Source organism: Carcharhinus amblyrhynchos, unplaced genomic scaffold (genome assembly GCF_965287045.1).
Source record: "Carcharhinus amblyrhynchos unplaced genomic scaffold, sCarAmb.v2.hapA chromosome_1072, whole genome shotgun sequence".
NCBI classification, from domain to species: domain Eukaryota; kingdom Metazoa; phylum Chordata; class Chondrichthyes; order Carcharhiniformes; family Carcharhinidae; genus Carcharhinus; species Carcharhinus amblyrhynchos.
This window is the reverse complement of record NW_027650812.1, coordinates 24,054-42,033: the sequence shown is the minus strand read 5'-3', so window position 1 is coordinate 42,033 and position 17,980 is coordinate 24,054. Positions and strand designations below refer to the sequence as shown.

The window sequence follows — 17,980 nt, the reverse complement described above, 5'->3', positions numbered from 1 at the left end:
GGCAGGGTAAGGAGCACTCTCATTCCCACCCCCCCCCCCGATCCCGTCACTCCCACCCCCCCCCGATCCCGTCACTCCCACCCCCCCCCGATCCCGTCACTCCCACCCCCCCCCGATCCCGTCACTCCCACCCCCCCCCGATCCCGTCACTCCCACCCCCCCCCCGATCCCGTCACTCCCACCCCCCCCCCGATCCCGTCACTCCCACCCCCCCCCCCGATCCCGTCACTCCCACCCCCCCCCGATCCCGTCACTCCCACCCCCCCCGATCCCGTCACTCCCACCCCCCCCCGATCCCGTCACTCCCACCCCCCCCGATCCCGTCACTCCCACCACCCCCGATCCCGTCACTCCCACCACCCCCCGATCCCGTCACTCCCACCCCCCCCGATCCCGTCACTCCCACCCCCCCCGATCCCGTCACTCCCACCCCCCCCGATCCCGTCACTCCCACCCCCCCCCCCGATCCCGTCACTCCCACCCCCCCCCCCGATCCCGTCACTCCCACCCCCCCCCCCGATCCCGTCACTCCCACCCCCCCCCCGATCCCGTCACTCCCACCCCCCCCCCGATCCCGTCACTCCCACCCCCCCCCGATCCCGTCACTCCCACCCCCCCCCCGATCCCGTCACTCCCACCCCCCCCCCCCGATCCCGTCACTCCCACCCCCCCCCGATCCCGTCACTCCCACCCCCCCCCCCCGATCCCGTCACTCCCACCCCCCCCCCTGACCCGTCACTCCTCCACCCCCCCGATCCCATCCTCCCCTCCTTCCCCCCCCTCCCTTCCCCCCCCTCCCTTCCCCCCTCCTCCTTCCCCCCGCCCTCCTCCTTCCCCCCGCCCTCCTCCTTCCCCCCGCCCTCCTCCTTCCCCCCGCCCTCCTCCTTCCCCCCGCCCTCCTCCTTCCCCCCGCCCTCCTCCTTCCCCCCGCCCTCCTCCTTCCCCCCCCTCACTGATGTGTGTTGGGCTGTTGTGTCCCTGCAGGTCAGTCGGACATTGACCCTGTACCAGGAGAATCCGGCTGCGCTGGAGAGGGAGTTCCAGAGACAGGCCAATGGCTCAGGTGAGGAGGTGGGGGTGGAGGTGGAGGTGGGGGCAGAGAGAGAGAAGGGGGGTGGGGGGTGCAGAGAGAGGGTTTCTTATCGGATCTGATGATGTCTCTCTGTGGTTGGACACAGACTCTGAGGATGGAGATAGTGAATCAGAGAGAGTACAGAGTCGCAAGAGAAAGTGAGAATCCCCACGTACCAGGAGAACAGCACCCCTTTCCGACTCGGAGGATGACACAGACACAAACCTTACTCAGTAAGTACAGCGCCATCAATCAGAGGGAGAGCACGGGGTTAGATACAGAGTAAAGCTCCCTCTACACTGTCCCCCCCATCAAACACTCCCAGGACAGGTACAGCACAGGGTTAGATACAGAGTAAAGCTCCCTCTACACTGTCCCCCCCATCAAACACTCCCAGGACAGGTACAGCACGGGGTTAGATACAGAGTAAAGCTCCCTCTACACTGTCCCCCCCATCAAACACTCCCAGGACAGGTACAGCACGGGGTTAGATACAGAGTAAAGCTCCCTCTACACTGTCCCCCCCCATCAAACACTCCCAGGACAGGTACAGCACGGGGTTAGATACAGAGTAAAGCTCCCTCTACACTGTCCCCATCAAACACTCCCAGGACAGGTACAGCACAGGGTTAGATACAGAGTAAAGCTCCCTCTACACTGTCCCCCATCAAACACTCCCAGGACAGGGACAGCACGGGGTTAGATACAGAGTAAAGCTCCCTCTACACTGTCCCCCCCATCAAACACTCCCAGGACAGGTACAGCACGGGGTTAGATACAGAGTAAAGCTCCCTCTACACTGTCCCCCCATCAAACACTCCCAGGACAGGTACAGCACGGGGTTAGATACAGAGTAAAGCTCCCTCTACACTGTCCCCCCATCAAACACTCCCAGGACAGGTACAGCACGGGGTTAGATACAGAGTAAAGCTCCCTCTATACTGACCCCCATCAAACACTCCCAGGACAGGTACAGCACGGGATTAGATACAGAGTAAAGCTCCCTCTACACTGTCCCCATCAAACACTCCCAGGACAGGTACAGCACGGGGTTAGATACAGAGTAAAGCTCCCTCTACACTGTCCCCCATCAAACACTCCCAGGACAGGTGCAGCACGGGGTTAGATACAGAGTAAAGCTCCCTCTACACTGTCCCCCATCAAACACTCCCAGGACAGGTACAGCACGGGGTTAGATACAGAGTAAAGCTCCCTCTACACTGTCCCCATCAAACACTCCCAGGACAGGTACAGCACGGAGTTAGATACAGAGTAAAGCTCCCTCTACACTGTTTCCCCCATCAAACACTCCCAGGACAGGTACAGCACGGGGTTAGATACAGAGTAAAGCTCCCTCTACACTGTCCCCATCAAACACTCCCAGGACAGGTACAGCACGGGGTTAGATACAGAGTAAAGCTCCCTCTACACTGTCCCCCCATCAAACACTCCCAGGACAGGTACAGCACGGGGTTAGATACAGAGTAAATTCTGGACTGTGTTACATAGCCAATCTCCTCCACATCATTTTGTCTCCACAGCTCCAGTGGCCTGAGGGATCGATCCCCCTCCCCACCAGCCTCCCCCACCACCCCAACTCTGCAAACCAGGCGAGCGTGTAAAGCTATCAGGTAACCCACTCCTCATTACTGATCTGTGTCTGCGCCTGTCTCTCTGTGTGTCTGCGCCTGTCTCTCTGTGTGTGCCTGCGCCTGTCTCTCTGTGTGTCTGCGCCTGTCTCTCTGTGTGTCTGCGCCTGTCTCTCTGTGTGTCTGCGCCTGTTTCTCTGTGTGTGCCTGCGCCTGTCTCTCTGTGTGTGCCTGCGCCTGTCTCTCTATGTGTGCCTGCGCCTGTCTCTCTATGTGTGCCTGCGCCTGTCTCTCTATGTGTGCCTGCGCCTGTCTCTCTGTGTGCCTGCGCCTGTCTCTCTGTGTGCCTGCGCCTGTCTCTCTGTGTGCCTGCGCCTGTCTCTCTGTGTGTCTGCGCCTGTCTCTCTGTGTGTCTGCGCCTGTCTCTCTGTGTGTGTCTGCGCCTGTCTCTCTGTGTGTGTCTGCGCCTGTCTCTCTGTGTGTCTGCGCCTGTCTCTCTCTGTGTGTCTGCGCCTGTCTCTCTGTGTGTGTCTGCGCCTGTCTCTCTGTGTGTGTCTGCGCCTGTCTCTCTGTGTGTGTCTGCGCCTGTCTCTCTGTGTGTGTCTGCGCCTGTCTCTCTGTGTGTGTCTGCGCCTGTCTCTCTGTGTGTGTCTGCGCCTGTCTCTCTGTGTGTGTCTGCGCCTGTCTCTCTGTGTGTGTCTGCGCCTGTCTCTCTGTGTGTGCCTGCGCCTGTCTCTCTGTGTGTGCCTGCGCCTGTCTCTCTGTGTGTGCCTGCGCCTGTCTCTCTGTGTGTGCCTGCGCCTGTCTCTCTGTGTGTGCCTGCGCCTGTCTCTCTGTGTGTGCCTGCGCCTGTCTCTCTGTGTGCCTGCGCCTGTCTCTCTGTGTGCCTGCGCCTGTCTCTCTGTGTGCCTGCGCCTGTCTCTCTGTGTGCCTGCGCCTGTCTCTCTGTGTGCCTGCGCCTGTCTCTCTGTGTGCCTGCGCCTGTCTCTCTGTGTGCCTGCGCCTGTCTCTCTGTGTGCCTGCGCCTGTCTCTCTGTGTGCCTGCGCCTGTCTCTCTGTGTGCCTGCGCCTGTCTCTCTGTGTGCCTGCGCCTGTCTCTCTGTGTGCCTGCGCCTGTCTCTCTCACTCCCCTCGTTGTCTCCGTCTCCCCCCTGACAGGGAAGTGGACAGGAATCTCCGGGAGTTGGAAGCTCTGGGTTGTTCTCCAGTGTTGAGCCGGGTGCACTGTGAGTCGGATGATGTGATTCTGGTGGGAGTTTTACCCAGTCTGCCTAACACCCCGCGGGAGATTACCATCAAGATCCGGTGTCGAGGTCACATCTATCGGGTCCCCATGCGGATGGTGAGTCCAAACTACACCCCAACATAGCCCCGTATCAATCCCCAAACTAATCCCACTGCCCCCACTCTCTCCCCATAGCCCTGTATCAATCCCCAAACTAATCCCACTGCCCCCACTCTCTCCCCATAGCCCTGTATCAATCCCCAAACTAATCCCACTGCCCCGCTCTCTCCCCATAGCTCAATCCCCAAACTAATCCCACTGCCCCGCTCTCTCCCCATAGCTCAATCCCCAAACTAATCCCACTGCCCCGCTCTCTCCCCATAGCTCACTCCCCAAACTAATCCCACTGCCCCGCTCTCTCCCCATAGCTCAATCCCCAAACTAATCCCACTGCCCCACTCTCTCCCCATAGCTCAATCCCCAAACTAATCCCACTGCCCCGCTCTCTCCCCATAGCTCAATCCCCAAACTAATCCCACTGCCCCGCTCTCTCCCCATAGCTCAATCCCCAAACTAATCCCACTGCCCCCGCTCTCTCCCCATAGCTCAATCCCCAAACTAATCCCACTGCCCCGCTCTCTCCCCATAGCCCTGTATCAATCCCCAAACTAATCCCACTGCCCCCGCTCTCTCCCCATAGCTCAATCCCCAAACTAATCCCACTGCCCCATTCTCTCCCCATAGCCCTGTATCAATCCCCAAACTAATCCCACTGCCCCCGCTCTCTCCCCACAGCTCAATCCCCAAACTAATCCCACTGCCCCGCTCTCTCCCCATAGCTCAATCCCCAAACTAATCCCACTGCCCCCGCTCTCTCCCCACAGCTCAATCCCCAAACTAATCCCACTGCCCCGCTCTCTCCCCAGAGGCCTGTATCAATCCCCAAACTAATCCCACTGCCCCGCTCTCTCCCCATAGCCCTGTATCAATCCCCAAACTAATCCCACTGCCCCGCTCTCTCCCCATAGCCCTGTATCAATCCCCAAACTAATCCCACTGCCCCGCTCTCTCCCCATAGCCCTGTATCAATCCCCAAACTAATCCCACTGCCCCGCTCTCTCCCCATAGCCCTGTATCAATCCCCAAACTAATCCCACTGCCCCGCTCTCTCCCCATAGCCCTGTATCAATCCCCAAACTAATCCCACTGCCCCCGCTCTCTCCCCATAGCTCAATCCCCAAACTAATCCCACTGCCCCGCTCGCTCCCCATACCCTGTATCAATCCCCAAACTAACCCCACTGCCCCGCTCTCTCCCCATAGCCCTGTATCAATCCCCAAACTAATCCCACTGCCCCCGCTCTCTCCCCATTGCCCTGTATCAATCCCCAAACTAATCCCACTGCCCCGCTCTCTCCCCATAGCTCAATCCCCAAACTAATCCCACTGCCCTGCTCTCTCCCCATAGCCCTGTATCAATCCCCAAACTAATCCCACTGCCCCGCTCTCTCCCCATAGCTCAATCCCCAAACTAATCCCACTGCCCCGCTCTCTCCCCATAGCTCATTCCCCAAACTAATCCCACTGCCCCGCTCTCTCCCCATAGCTCAATCCCCAAACTAATCCCACTGCCCCGCTCTCTCCCCATAGCTCAATCCCCAAACTAATCCCACTGCCCCGCTCTCTCCCCATAGCTCAATCCCCAAACTAATCCCACTGCCCCGCTCTCTCCCCATAGCTCAATCCCCAAACTAATCCCACTGCCCCGCTCTCTCCCTATAGCCCTGTATCAATCCCCAAACTAATCCCACTGCCCCCGCTCTCCCCATAGCCCTGTATCAATCCCCAAACTATTCTCACTGCCCCCGCTCTCTCCCCATAGCCCTGTATCAATCCCCAAACTAATCCCACTGCCCCGCTCTCTCCCCATAGCTCAATCCCCAAACTAATCCCACTGTCCCGCTCTCTCCCCATAGCTCAATCCCCAAACTAATCCCACTGCCCCGCTCTCTCCCCATAGCCCTGTATCAATCCCCAAACTAATCAAACTGTCCCCCGCTCTCCCCATAGCTCAATCCCCAAACTAATCCCACTGCCCCGCTCTCTCCCCATAGCTCAATCCCCAAACTAATCCCACTGCCCCGCTCTCTCCCCATAGCCCTGTATCAATCCCCAAACTAATCCCACTGCCCCCGCTCTCTCCCCATAGCCCTGTATCAATCCCCAAACTAATCCCACTGCCCCGCTCTCTCCCCATAGCTCAATCCCCAAACTAATCCCACTGCCCCGCTCTCTCCCCATAGCTCAATCCCCAAACTAATCCCACTGCCCCGCTCTCTCCCCATAGCTCAATCCCCAAACTAATCCCACTGCCCCGCACTCTCTCCCCATAGCTCAATCCCCAAACTAATCCCACTGCCCCCGCTATCTCCCCATAGCCCTGTATCAATCCCCAAACTAATCCCACTGCCCCCGCTCTCTCCCCATAGCCCTGTATCAATCCCGAAACTAATCCCACTGCCCCGCTCTCTCCCCGTAGCCCTGTATCAATCCCCAAACTAATCCCACTGCCCCCGCTCTCTCCCCATAGCCCTGTATCAATCCACAAACTAATCCCACTGTCCCGCTCTCTCCCCATAGCTCAATCCCCAAACTAATCCCACTGCCCCCGCTCTCTCCCCATAGCCCTGTATCAATCCCCAAACTAATCCCACTGCCCCGCTCTCTCCCCATAGCCCTGTATCAATCCCCAAACTAATCCCACTGCCCCCGCTCTCCCCATAGCCCTGTATCAATCCCCAAACTAATCCCACTGCCCCCGCTCTCTCCCCATAGCCCTGTATCAATCCCCAAACTAATCCCACTGCCCCGCTCTCTCCCCATAGCTCAATCCCCAAACTAATCCCACTGCCCCGCTCTCTCCCCATAGCTCAATCCCCAAACTAATCCCACTGCCCCGCTCTCTCCCCATAGCTCAATCCCCAAACTAATCCCACTGCCCCGCACTCTCTCCCCATAGCTCAATCCCCAAACTAATCCCACTGCCCCCGCTATCTCCCCATAGCCCTGTATCAATCCCCAAACTAATCCCACTGCCCCCGCTCTCTCCCCATAGCCCTGTATCAATCCCGAAACTAATCCCACTGCCCCGCTCTCTCCCCGTAGCCCTGTATCAATCCCCAAACTAATCCCACTGCCCCCGCTCTCTCCCCATAGCCCTGTATCAATCCACAAACTAATCCCACTGTCCCGCTCTCTCCCCATAGCTCAATCCCCAAACTAATCCCACTGCCCCCGCTCTCTCCCCATAGCCCTGTATCAATCCCCAAACTAATCCCACTGCCCCGCTCTCTCCCCATAGCCCTGTATCAATCCCCAAACTAATCCCACTGCCCCGCTCTCTCCCCATAGCCCTGTATCAATCCCCAAACTAATCCCACTGCCCCACACTCTCCCCATAGCTCAATCCCCAAAATAATCCCACTGCCCCGCTCTCTCCCCATAGCTCAATCCCCAAACTAATCCCACTGGAACCCCGCTCTCTCCCCATAGCCCCGTATCAATCCCCAAACTAATCCCACTGCCCCGCTCTCTCCCCATAGCTCAATCCCCAAACTAATCCCACTGCCCCGCTCTCTCCACATAGCTCAATCCCCAAACTAATCCCACTGCCCCGCTCTCTCCCCATAGCCCTGTATCAATCACCAAACTAATCCCACTGCCCCGCTCTCTCCCCATAGCCCTGTATCAATCCCCAAACTAATCCCACTGCCCCCTGCTCTCTCCCCATAGCCCTGTATCAATCCCCAAACTAATCCCACTGCCCCCGCTCTCTCCCCATAGCCCCGTATCAATCCCCAAACTAATCGCACTGCCCCCGCTCTCTCCCCATAGCTCAATCCCCAAACTAATCCCACTGCCCCGCTCTCTCCCCATAGCCCTGTATCAATCCCCAAACTAATCCCACTGCCCCCTGCTCTCTCCCCATAGCCCTGTATCAATCCCCAAACTAATCCCACTGCCCCGCTCTCTCCCCATAGCTCAATCCCCAAACTAATCCTACTGCCCCGCTCTCTCCCCATAGCTCAATCCCCAAACTAATCCCACTGCCCCGCTCTCTCCCCATAGCCCTGTATCAATCCCCAAACTAATCCCACTGCCCCGCTCTCTCCCCATAACCCTGTATCAATCCCCAAACTAATCCCACTGCCCCGCTCTCTCCCCATAGCCCCGTATCAATCCCCAAACTAATCCCACTGCCCCCACTCTCTCCCCATAGCCCTGTATCAATCCCCAAACTAATCCCACTGCCCCGCTCTGTCCCCATAGCTCAATCCCCAAACTAATCCCACTGCCCCCACTCTCTCCCCATAGCTCAATCCCCAAACTAATCCCACTGCCCCCTCGCTCTCTCCCCATAGCTCAATCCCCAAACTAATCCCACTGCCCCTGCTCTCTCCCCATAGCTCAATCCCCAAACTAATCCCACTGCCCCCGCTCTCTCCCCATAGCTCAATCCCCAACCTAATCCCACTGCCCCCGCTCTCTCCCCATAGCTCAATCCCCAAACTAATCCCACTGCCCCCGCTCTCTCCCCATAGCTCAATCCCCAAACTAATCCCACTGCCCCCGCTCTCTCCCCATAGCTCAATCCCCAAACTAATCCCACTGCCCCACTCTCTCCCCATAGCCCTGTATCAATCCCCAAACTAATCCCACTGCCCCGCTCTCTCCCCAAAGCTCAATCCCCAAACTAATCCCACTGCCCCGCTCTCTCCCCATCGCCCCGTATCAATCCCCAAACTAATCCCACTGCCCCGCTCTCTCCCCATAGCCCCGTATCAATCCCCAAACTAATCCCACTGCCCCACTCTCTCCCCATAGCTCAATCCCCAAACTAATCCCACTGCCCCCGCTCTCTCCCCATAGCTCAATCCCCAAACTAATCCCACTGCCCCCGATGTCTCCCCATAGCTCAATCCCCAAACTAATCCCACTGCCCCGCTCTCTCCCCATAGCTCAATCCCCAAACTAATCCCACTGCCCCGCTCTCTCCCCATAGCCCTGTATCAATCCCCAAACTAATCCCACTGCCCCCCGCTCTCTCCCCATAGCCCTGTATCAATCCCCAAACTAATCCCACTGCCCCCGCTCTCTCCCCATAGCCCCGTATCAATCCCCAAACTAATCTCACTGCCCTCGCTCTCTCCCCATAGCCCCGTATCAATCCCCAAACTAATCCCACTGCCCCGCTCTCTCCCCATAGCTCAATCCCCAAACTAATCCCACTGCCCCGCTCTCTCCCCATAGCTCAATCCCAAAACTAATCCCACTGCCCCGCTCTCTCCCCATAGCCCTGTATCAGTCCCCAAACTAATCCCACTGCCCCGCTCTCTCCCCATAGCTCAATCCCCAAACTAATCCCACTGCCCCGCTCTCTCCCCATAGCTCAATCCCCAAACTAATCCCACTGCCCCGCTCTCTCCCCATAGCTCAATCCCCAAACTAATCCCACTGCCCCGCTCTCTCCCCATAGCTCAATCCCCAAACTAATCCCACTGCCCCGCTCTCTCCCCATAGCTCAATCCCCAAACTAATCCCACTGCCCCGCTCTCTCCCCATAGCTCAATCCCCAAACTAATCCCACTGCCCCCGCTCTCACCATAGCCCTCTATCAATCCCCAAACTAATCCCACTGCCCCCGCTCTCTCCCCATAGCCCTGTATCAATCCCCAAACTAATCCCACTGCCCCGCTCTCTCCCCATAGCTCAATCCCCAAACTAATCCCACTGTCCCGCTCTCTCCCCATAGCTCAATCCCCAAACTAATCCCACTGCCCCGCTCTCTCCCCATAGCTCAATCCCCAAACTAATCCCACTGCCCCGCTCTCTCCCCATAGCCCTGTATCAATCCCCAAACTAATCAAACTGTCCCCCGCTCTCCCCATAGCTCAATCCCCAAACTAATCCCACTGCCCCGCTCTCTCCCCATAGCCCTGTATCAATCCCCAAACTAATCCCACTGCCCCGCTCTCTCCCCATAGCTCAATCCCCAAACTAATCCCACTGCCCCGCTCTCTCCCCATAGCTCAATCCCAAACTAATCCCACTGCACCGCTCTCTCCCCATAGCTCAATCCCCAAACTAATCCCACTGCCCCGCACTCTCTCCCCATAGCTCAATCCCCAAACTAATCCCACTGCCCCCGCTCGCTCCCCATAGCCCTGTATCAATCCCCAAACTAATCCCACTGCCCCCGCTCTCTCCCCATAGCCCTGTATCAATCCCCAAACTAATCCCACTGCCCCGCTCTCTCCCCATAGCCCTGTATCAATCCCCAAACTAATCCCACTGCCCCCGCTCTCTCCCCATAGCCCTGTATCAATCCACAAACTAATCCCACTGTCCCGCTCTCTCCCCATAGCTCAATCCCCAAACTACTCCCACTGCCCCCGCTCTCTCCCAATAGCCCTGTATCAATCCCCAAACTCGCTCTCTCCCCATAGCTCAATCCCCAAACTAATCCCACTGCCCCGCTCTCTCCCCATAGCTCAATCCCCAAACTAATCCCACTGCCCCGCTCTCTCCCCATAGCCCTGTATCAATCCCCAAACTAAACCCACTGCCCCCCGCTCTCTCCCCATAGCCCTGTATCAATCCCCAAACTAATCCCACTGCCCCCGCTCTCTCCCCATAGCCCCGTATCAATCCCCAAACTAATCTCACTGCCCTCGCTCTCTCCCCATAGCCCCGTATCAATCCCCAAACTAATCCCACTGCCCCGCTCTCTCCCCATAGCTCAATCCCCAAACTAATCCCACTGCCCCGCTCTCTCCCCATAGCTCAATCCCCAAACTAATCCCACTGCCCCGCTCTCTCCCCATAGCCCTGTATCAGTCCCCAAACTAATCCCACTGCCCCGCTCTCTCCCCATAGCTCAATCCCCAAACTAATCCCACTGCCCCGCTCTCTCCCCATAGCTCAATCCCCAAACTAATCCCACTGCCCCGCTCTCTCCCCATAGCTCAATCCCCAAACTAATCCCACTGCCCCGCTCTCTCCCCATAGCTCAATCCCCAAACTAATCCCACTGCCCCGCTCTCTCCCCATAGCTCAATCCCCAAACTAATCCCACTGCCCCGCTCTCTCCCCATAGCTCAATCCCCAAACTAATCCCACTGCCCCCGCTCTCACCATAGCCCTGTATCAATCCCCAAACTAATCCCACTGCCCCCGCTCTCTCCCCATAGCCCTGTATCAATCCCCAAACTAATCCCACTGCCCCGCTCTCTCCCCATAGCTCAATCCCCAAACTAATCCCACTGCCCCGCTCTCTCCCCATAGCTCAATCCCCAAACTAATCCCACTGCCCCGCTCTCTCCCCATAGCCCTGTATCAATCCCCAAACTAATCAAACTGTCCCCCGCTCTCCCCATAGCTCAATCCCCAAACTAATCCCACTGCCCCGCTCTCTCCCCATAGCCCTGTATCAATCCCCAAACTAATCCCACTGCCCCGCTCTCTCCCCATAGCTCAATCCCCAAACTAATCCCACTGCTCCGCTCTCTCCCCATAGCTCAATCCCAAACTAATCCCACTGCCCCGCTCTCTCCCCATAGCTCAATCCCCAAACTAATCCCACTGCCCCGCACTCTCTCCCCATAGCTCAATCCCCAAACTAATCCCACTGCCCCCGCTCGCTCCCCATAGCCCTGTATCAATCCCCAAACTAATCCCACTGCCCCCGCTCTCTCCCCATAGCCCTGTATCAATCCCCAAACCAATCCCACTGCCCCGCTCTCTCCCCATAGCCCTGTATCAATCCCCAAACTAATCCCACTGCCCCCGCTCTCTCCCCATAGCCCTGTATCAATCCACAAACTAATCCCACTGTCCCGCTCTCTCCCCATAGCTCAATCCCCAAACTACTCCCACTGCCGCCGCTCTCTCCCAATAGCCCTGTATCAATCCCCAAACTAATCCCACTGCCCCGCTCTCTCCCCATAGCTCAATCCCCAAACTAATCCCACTGCCCCGCTCTCTCCCCATAGCCCTGTATCAATCCCCAAACTAATCCCACTGCCCCACACTCTCCCCATAGCTCAATCCCCAAACTAATCCCACTGCCCCGCTCTCTCCCCATAGCTCAATCCCCAAACTAATCCCACTGGAACCCTGCTCTCTCCCCATAGCCCCGTATCAATCCCCAAACTAATCCCACTGCCCCGCTCTCTCCCCATAGCTCTATCCCCAAACTAATCCCACTGCCCCGCTCTCTCCCCATAGCCCTGTATCAATCCCCAAACTAATCCCACTGCCCCCCGCTCTCTCCCCATAGCCCTGTATCAATCCCCAAACTAATCCCACTGCCCCCGCTCTCTCCCCATAGCCCCGTATCAATCCCCAAACTAATCCCACTGCCCCCGCTCTCTCCCCATAGCTCAATCCCCAAACTAATCCCACTGCCCCGCTCTCTCCCCATAGCGCTGTATCAATCCCCAAACTAATCCCACTGCCCCCTGCTCTCTCCCCATAGCCCTGTATCAATCCCCAAACTAATCCCACTGCCCCCGCTCTCTCCCCATAGCCCCGTATCAATCCCCAAACTAATCCCACTGCCCCGCTCTCTCCCCATAGCTCAATCCCCAAACTAATCCCACTGCCCCGCTCTCTCCCCATAGCCCTGTATCAATCCCCAAACTAATCCCACTGCCCCGCTCTCTCCCCATAACCCTGTATCAATCCCCAAACTAATCCCACTGCCCCCGCTCTCTCCCCATAGCTCAATCCCCAAACTAATCCCACTGCCCCCGCTCTCTCCACATAGCTCAATCCCCAAACTAATCCCACTGCCCCCGCTTTCTCCCCATAGCTCAATCCCCAAACTAATCCCACTGCCCCACTCTTTCCCCATAGCCCTGTATCAATCCCCAAACTAATCCCACTGCCCCGCTCTCTCCCCATAGCTCAATCCCCAAACTAATCCCACTGCCCCGCTCTCTCCCCATCGCCCCGTATCAATCCCCAAACTAATCCCACTGCCCCGCTCTCTCCCCATAGCCCCGTATCAATCCCCAAACTAATCCCACTGCCCCACTCTCTCCCCATAGCTCAATCCCCAAACTAATCCCACTGCCCCCGCTCTCTCCCCATAGCTCAATCCCCAAACTCATCCCACTGCCCCCCGCTCTCTCCCCATAGCCCTGTATCAATCCCCAAACTAATCCCACTGCCCCCGCTCTCTCCCCATAGCCCCAAATCAATCCCCAAACTAATCCCACTGCCCCCGCTCTCTCCCCATAGCCCCGTATCAATCCCCAAACTAATCCCACTGCCCCGCTCTCTCCCCATAGCTCAATCCCCAAACTAATCCCACTGCCCCGCTCTCTCCCCATAGCTCAATCCCCAAACTAATTCCACTGCCCCGCTTTCTCCCCATAGCCCCGTATCAATCCCCAAACTAATCCCACTGCCCCCGCTCTCTCCCGATAGCTCAATCCCCAAACTAATCCCACTGCCCCGCTCTCTCCCCATAGCCCCGTATCAATCCCCAAACTAATCCCACTGCCCCCGCTCTCTCCCCATAGCTCAATCCCCAAACTAATCCCACTGCCCCGCTCTCTCCCCATAGCCCTGTATCAATCCCCAAACTAATCCCACTGCCCCGCTCTCTCCCCATAGCTCAATCCCCAAACTAATCCCACTGCCCCGCTCTCTCCCCATAGCTCAATCCCCAAACTAATCCCACTGCCCCGCTCTCTCCCCATAGCTCAATCCCCAAACTAATCCCACTGCCCCGCTCTCTCCCCATAGCTCAATCCCCAAACTAATCCCACTGCCCCGCTCTCTCCCCATAGCTCAATCCCCAAACTAATCCCACTGCCCCGCTCTCTCCCCATAGCTCAATCCCCAAACTAATCCCACTGCCCCGCTCTCTCCCTATAGCCCTGTATCAATCCCCAAACTAATCCCACTGCCCCCGTTCTCCCCATAGCCCTGTATCAATCCCCAAACTAATCCCACTGCCCCCGCTGTCCCCATAGCCCTGTATCAATCCCCAAACTAATCCCACTGCCCCCGCTCTCTCCCCATAGCTCAATCCCCAACCTAATCCCACTGCCCCCGCTCTCTCCCCATAGCTCAATCACCAAACTAATCCCACTGCCCCCGCTCTCTCCCCATAGCTCAATCCCCAAACTAATCCCACTGCCCCCGCTTTCTCCCCATAGCTCAATCCCCAAACTAATCCCACTGCCCCACTCTCTCCCCATAGCCCTGTATCAATCCCCAAACTAATCCCACTGCCCCCCGCTCTCTCCCCATAGCCCTGTATCAATCCCCAAACTAATCCCACTGCCCCACTCTCTCCCCATAGCTCAATCCCCAAACTAATCCCACTGCCCCCGCTCTCTCCCCATAGCTCAATCCCCAAACTAATCCCACTGCCCCTGATCTCTCCCCATAGCTCAATCCCCAAACTAATCCCACTGCCCCGCTCTCTCCCCATAGCTCAATCCCCAAACTAATCCCACTGCCCCGCTCTCTCCCCATAGCCCTGTATCAATCCCCAAACTAATCCCACTGCCCCGCTCTCTCCCCATAGCCCTGTATCAATCCCCAAACTAATCCCACTGCCCCCGCTCTCTCCCCATAGCCCCGTATCAATCCCCAAACTAATCCCACTGCCCCCGCTCTCTCCCCATAGCCCCGTATCAATCCCCAAACTAATCCCACTGCCCCGCTCTCTCCCCATAGCTCAATCCCCAAACTAATCCCACTGCCCCGCTCTCTCCCCATAGCTCAATCCCCAAACTAATTCCACTGCCCCGCTCTCTCCCCATAGCCCCGTATCAATCCCCAAACTAATCCCACTGCCCCCGCTCTCTCCCCATAGCTCAATCCCCAAACTAATCCCACTGCCCCGCTCTCTCCCCATAGCCCCGTATCAATCCCCAAACTAATCCCACTGCCCCCGCTCTCTCCCCATAGCTCAATCCCCAAACTAATCCCACTGCCCCGCTCTCTCCCCATAGCCCTGTATCAATCCCCAAACTAATCCCACTGCCCCGCTCTCTCCCCATAGCTCAATCCCCAAACTAATCCCACTGCCCCGCTCTCTCCCCATAGCTCAATCCCCAAACTAATCCCACTGCCCCGCTCTCTCCCCATAGCTCAATCCCCAAACTAATCCCACTGCCCAGCTCTCTCCCCATAGCTCCATCCCCAAACTAATCCCACTGCCCCGCTCTCTCCCCATACCTCAATCCCCAAACTAATCCCACTGCCCCGCTCTCTCCCCATAGCTCAATCCCCAAACTAATCCCACTGCCCCGCTCTCTCCCCATAGCTCAATCCCCAAACTAATCCCACTGCCCCCCGCTCTCTCCCCATAGCCCTGTATCAATCCCCAAACTAATCCCACTGCCCCCGCTCTCTCCCCATAGCCCCGTATCAATCCCCAAACTAATCCCACTGCCCCCGCTCTCTCCCCATAGCTCAATCCCCAAACTAATCCCACTGCCCCGCTCTCTCCCCATAGCCCTGTATCAATCCCCAAACTAATCCCACTGCCCCCGCTCTCTCCCCATAGCCCTGTATCAATCCCCAAACTAATCCCACTGCCCCGCTCTCTCCCCATAGCTCAATCCCCAAACTAATCCTACTGCCCTGCTCTGTCCCCATAGCTCAATCCCCAAACTAATCCCACTGCCCCGCTCTCTCCCCATAGCCCTGTATCAATCCCCAAACTAATCCCACTGCCCCGCTCTCTCCCCATAACCCTGTATCAATCCCCAAACTAATCCCACTGCCCCGCTCTCTCCCCATAGCCCCGTATCAATCCCCAAACTAATCCCACTGCCCCCACTCTCTCCCCATAGCCCTGTATCAATCCCCAAACTAATCCCACTGCCCCGCTCTGTCCCCATAGCTCAATCCCCAAACAACTCCCACTGCCCCCACTCTCTCCCCATAGCTCAATCCCCAAACTAATCCCACTGCCCCCTCGCTCTCTCCCCATAGCTCAATCCCCAAACTAATCCCACTGCCCCTGCTCTCTCCCCATAGCTCAATCCCCAAACTAATCCCACTGCCCCCGCTCTCTCCCCATAGCTCAATCCCAAACCTAATCCCACTGCCCCCGCTCTCTCCCCATAGCTCAATCCTCAAACTAATCCCACTGCCCCCGCTCTCTCCCCATAGCTCAATCCCCAAACTAATCCCACTGCCCCGCTCTCTCCCCATAGCTCAATCCCCAAACTAATCCCACTGCCCCGCTCTCTCCCCATAGCTCAATCCCCAAACTAATCCCACTGCCCCGCTCTCTCCCCATAGCTCAATCCCCAAACTAATCCCACTGCCCCGCTCTCTCCCCATAGCTCAATCCCCAAACTAATCCCACTGCCCCCGCTCTCACCATAGCCCTGTATCAATCCCCAAACTAATCCCACTGCCCCCGCTCTCTCCCCATAGCCCTGTATCAATCCCCAAACTAATCCCACTGCCCCGCTCTCTCCCCATAGCTCAATCCCCAAACTAATCCCACTGTCCCGCTCTCTCCCCATAGCTCAATCCCCAAACTAATCCCACTGCCCCGCTCTCTCCCCATAGCTCAATCCCCAAACTAATCCCACTGCCCCGCTCTCTCCCCATAGCCCTGTATCAATCCCCAAACTAATCAAACTGTCCCCCGCTCTCCCCATAGCTCAATCCCCAAACTAATCCCACTGCCCCGCTCTCTCCCCATAGCCCTGTATCAATCCCCAAACTAATCCCACTGCCCCGCTCTCTCCCCATAGCTCAATCCCCAAACTAATCCCACTGCCCCGCTCTCTCCCCATAGCTCAATCCCAAACTAATCCCACTGCCCCGCTCTCTCCCCATAGCTCAATCCCCAAACTAATCCCACTGCCCCGCACTCTCTCCCCATAGCTCAATCCCCAAACTAATCCCACTGCCCCCGCTCGCTCCCCATAGCCCTGTATCAATCCCCAAACTAATCCCACTGCCCCCGCTCTCTCCCCATAGCCCTGTATCAATCCCCAAACCAATCCCACTGCCCCGCTCTCTCCCCATAGCCCTGTATCAATCCCCAAACTAATCCCACTGCCCCCGCTCTCTCCCCATAGCCCTGTATCAATCCACAAACTAATCCCACTGTCCCGCTCTCTCCCCATAGCTCAATCCCCAAACTACTCCCACTGCCGCCGCTCTCTCCCAATAGCCCTGTATCAATCCCCAAACTAATCCCACTGCCCCGCTCTCTCCCCATAGCTCAATCCCCAAACTAATCCCACTGCCCCGCTCTCTCCCCATAGCCCTGTATCAATCCCCAAACTAATCCCACTGCCCCACACTCTCCCCATAGCTCAATCCCCAAACTAATCCCACTGCCCCGCTCTCTCCCCATAGCTCAATCCCCAAACTAATCCCACTGGAACCCTGCTCTCTCCCCATAGCCCCGTATCAATCCCCAAACTAATCCCACTGCCCCGCTCTCTCCCCATAGCTCAATCCCCAAACTAATCCCACTGCCCCGCTCTCTCCCCATAGCCCTGTATCAATCCCCAAACTAATCCCACTGCCCCGCTCTCTCCCCATAGCTCAATCCCCAAACTAATCCCACTGCCCCGCTCTCTCCCCATAGCTCAATCCCAAACTAATCCCACTGCACCGCTCTCTCCCCATAGCTCAATCCCCAAACTAATCCCACTGCCCCGCACTCTCTCCCCATAGCTCAATCCCCAAACTAATCCCACTGCCCCCGCTCGCTCCCCATAGCCCTGTATCAATCCCCAAACTAATCCCACTGCCCCCGCTCTCTCCCCATAGCCCTGTATCAATCCCCAAACTAATCCCACTGCCCCGCTCTCTCCCCATAGCCCTGTATCAATCCCCAAACTAATCCCACTGCCCCCGCTCTCTCCCCATAGCCCTGTATCAATCCACAAACTAATCCCACTGTCCCGCTCTCTCCCCATAGCTCAATCCCCAAACTACTCCCACTGCCCCCGCTCTCTCCCAATAGCCCTGTATCAATCCCCAAACTCGCTCTCTCCCCATAGCTCAATCCCCAAACTAATCCCACTGCCCCGCT

At 57.4% G+C, this 17,980-nt stretch overlaps 1 protein-coding gene across 1 annotated transcript in view; it reads left to right on the top strand.

Annotated features, from left to right (window-relative positions):
- Positions 1 to 979: 979 nt before the first annotated feature.
- The window catches only part of LOC145340497 (NFATC2-interacting protein-like), a 39,945-nt gene continuing 22,944 nt past the window's right edge, over positions 980 to 17,980 (top strand). The window contains exons 1-4 of the mRNA XM_080184966.1: positions 980 to 1,063; positions 1,179 to 1,305; positions 2,614 to 2,703; positions 3,820 to 4,003. Of these exons, the coding sequence (XP_080041092.1) occupies positions 3,995 to 4,003 (9 nt within the window). The 5' untranslated portion in view covers positions 980 to 1,063; positions 1,179 to 1,305; positions 2,614 to 2,703; positions 3,820 to 3,994. The remainder of the gene's footprint in view (positions 1,064 to 1,178; positions 1,306 to 2,613; positions 2,704 to 3,819; positions 4,004 to 17,980) is intronic.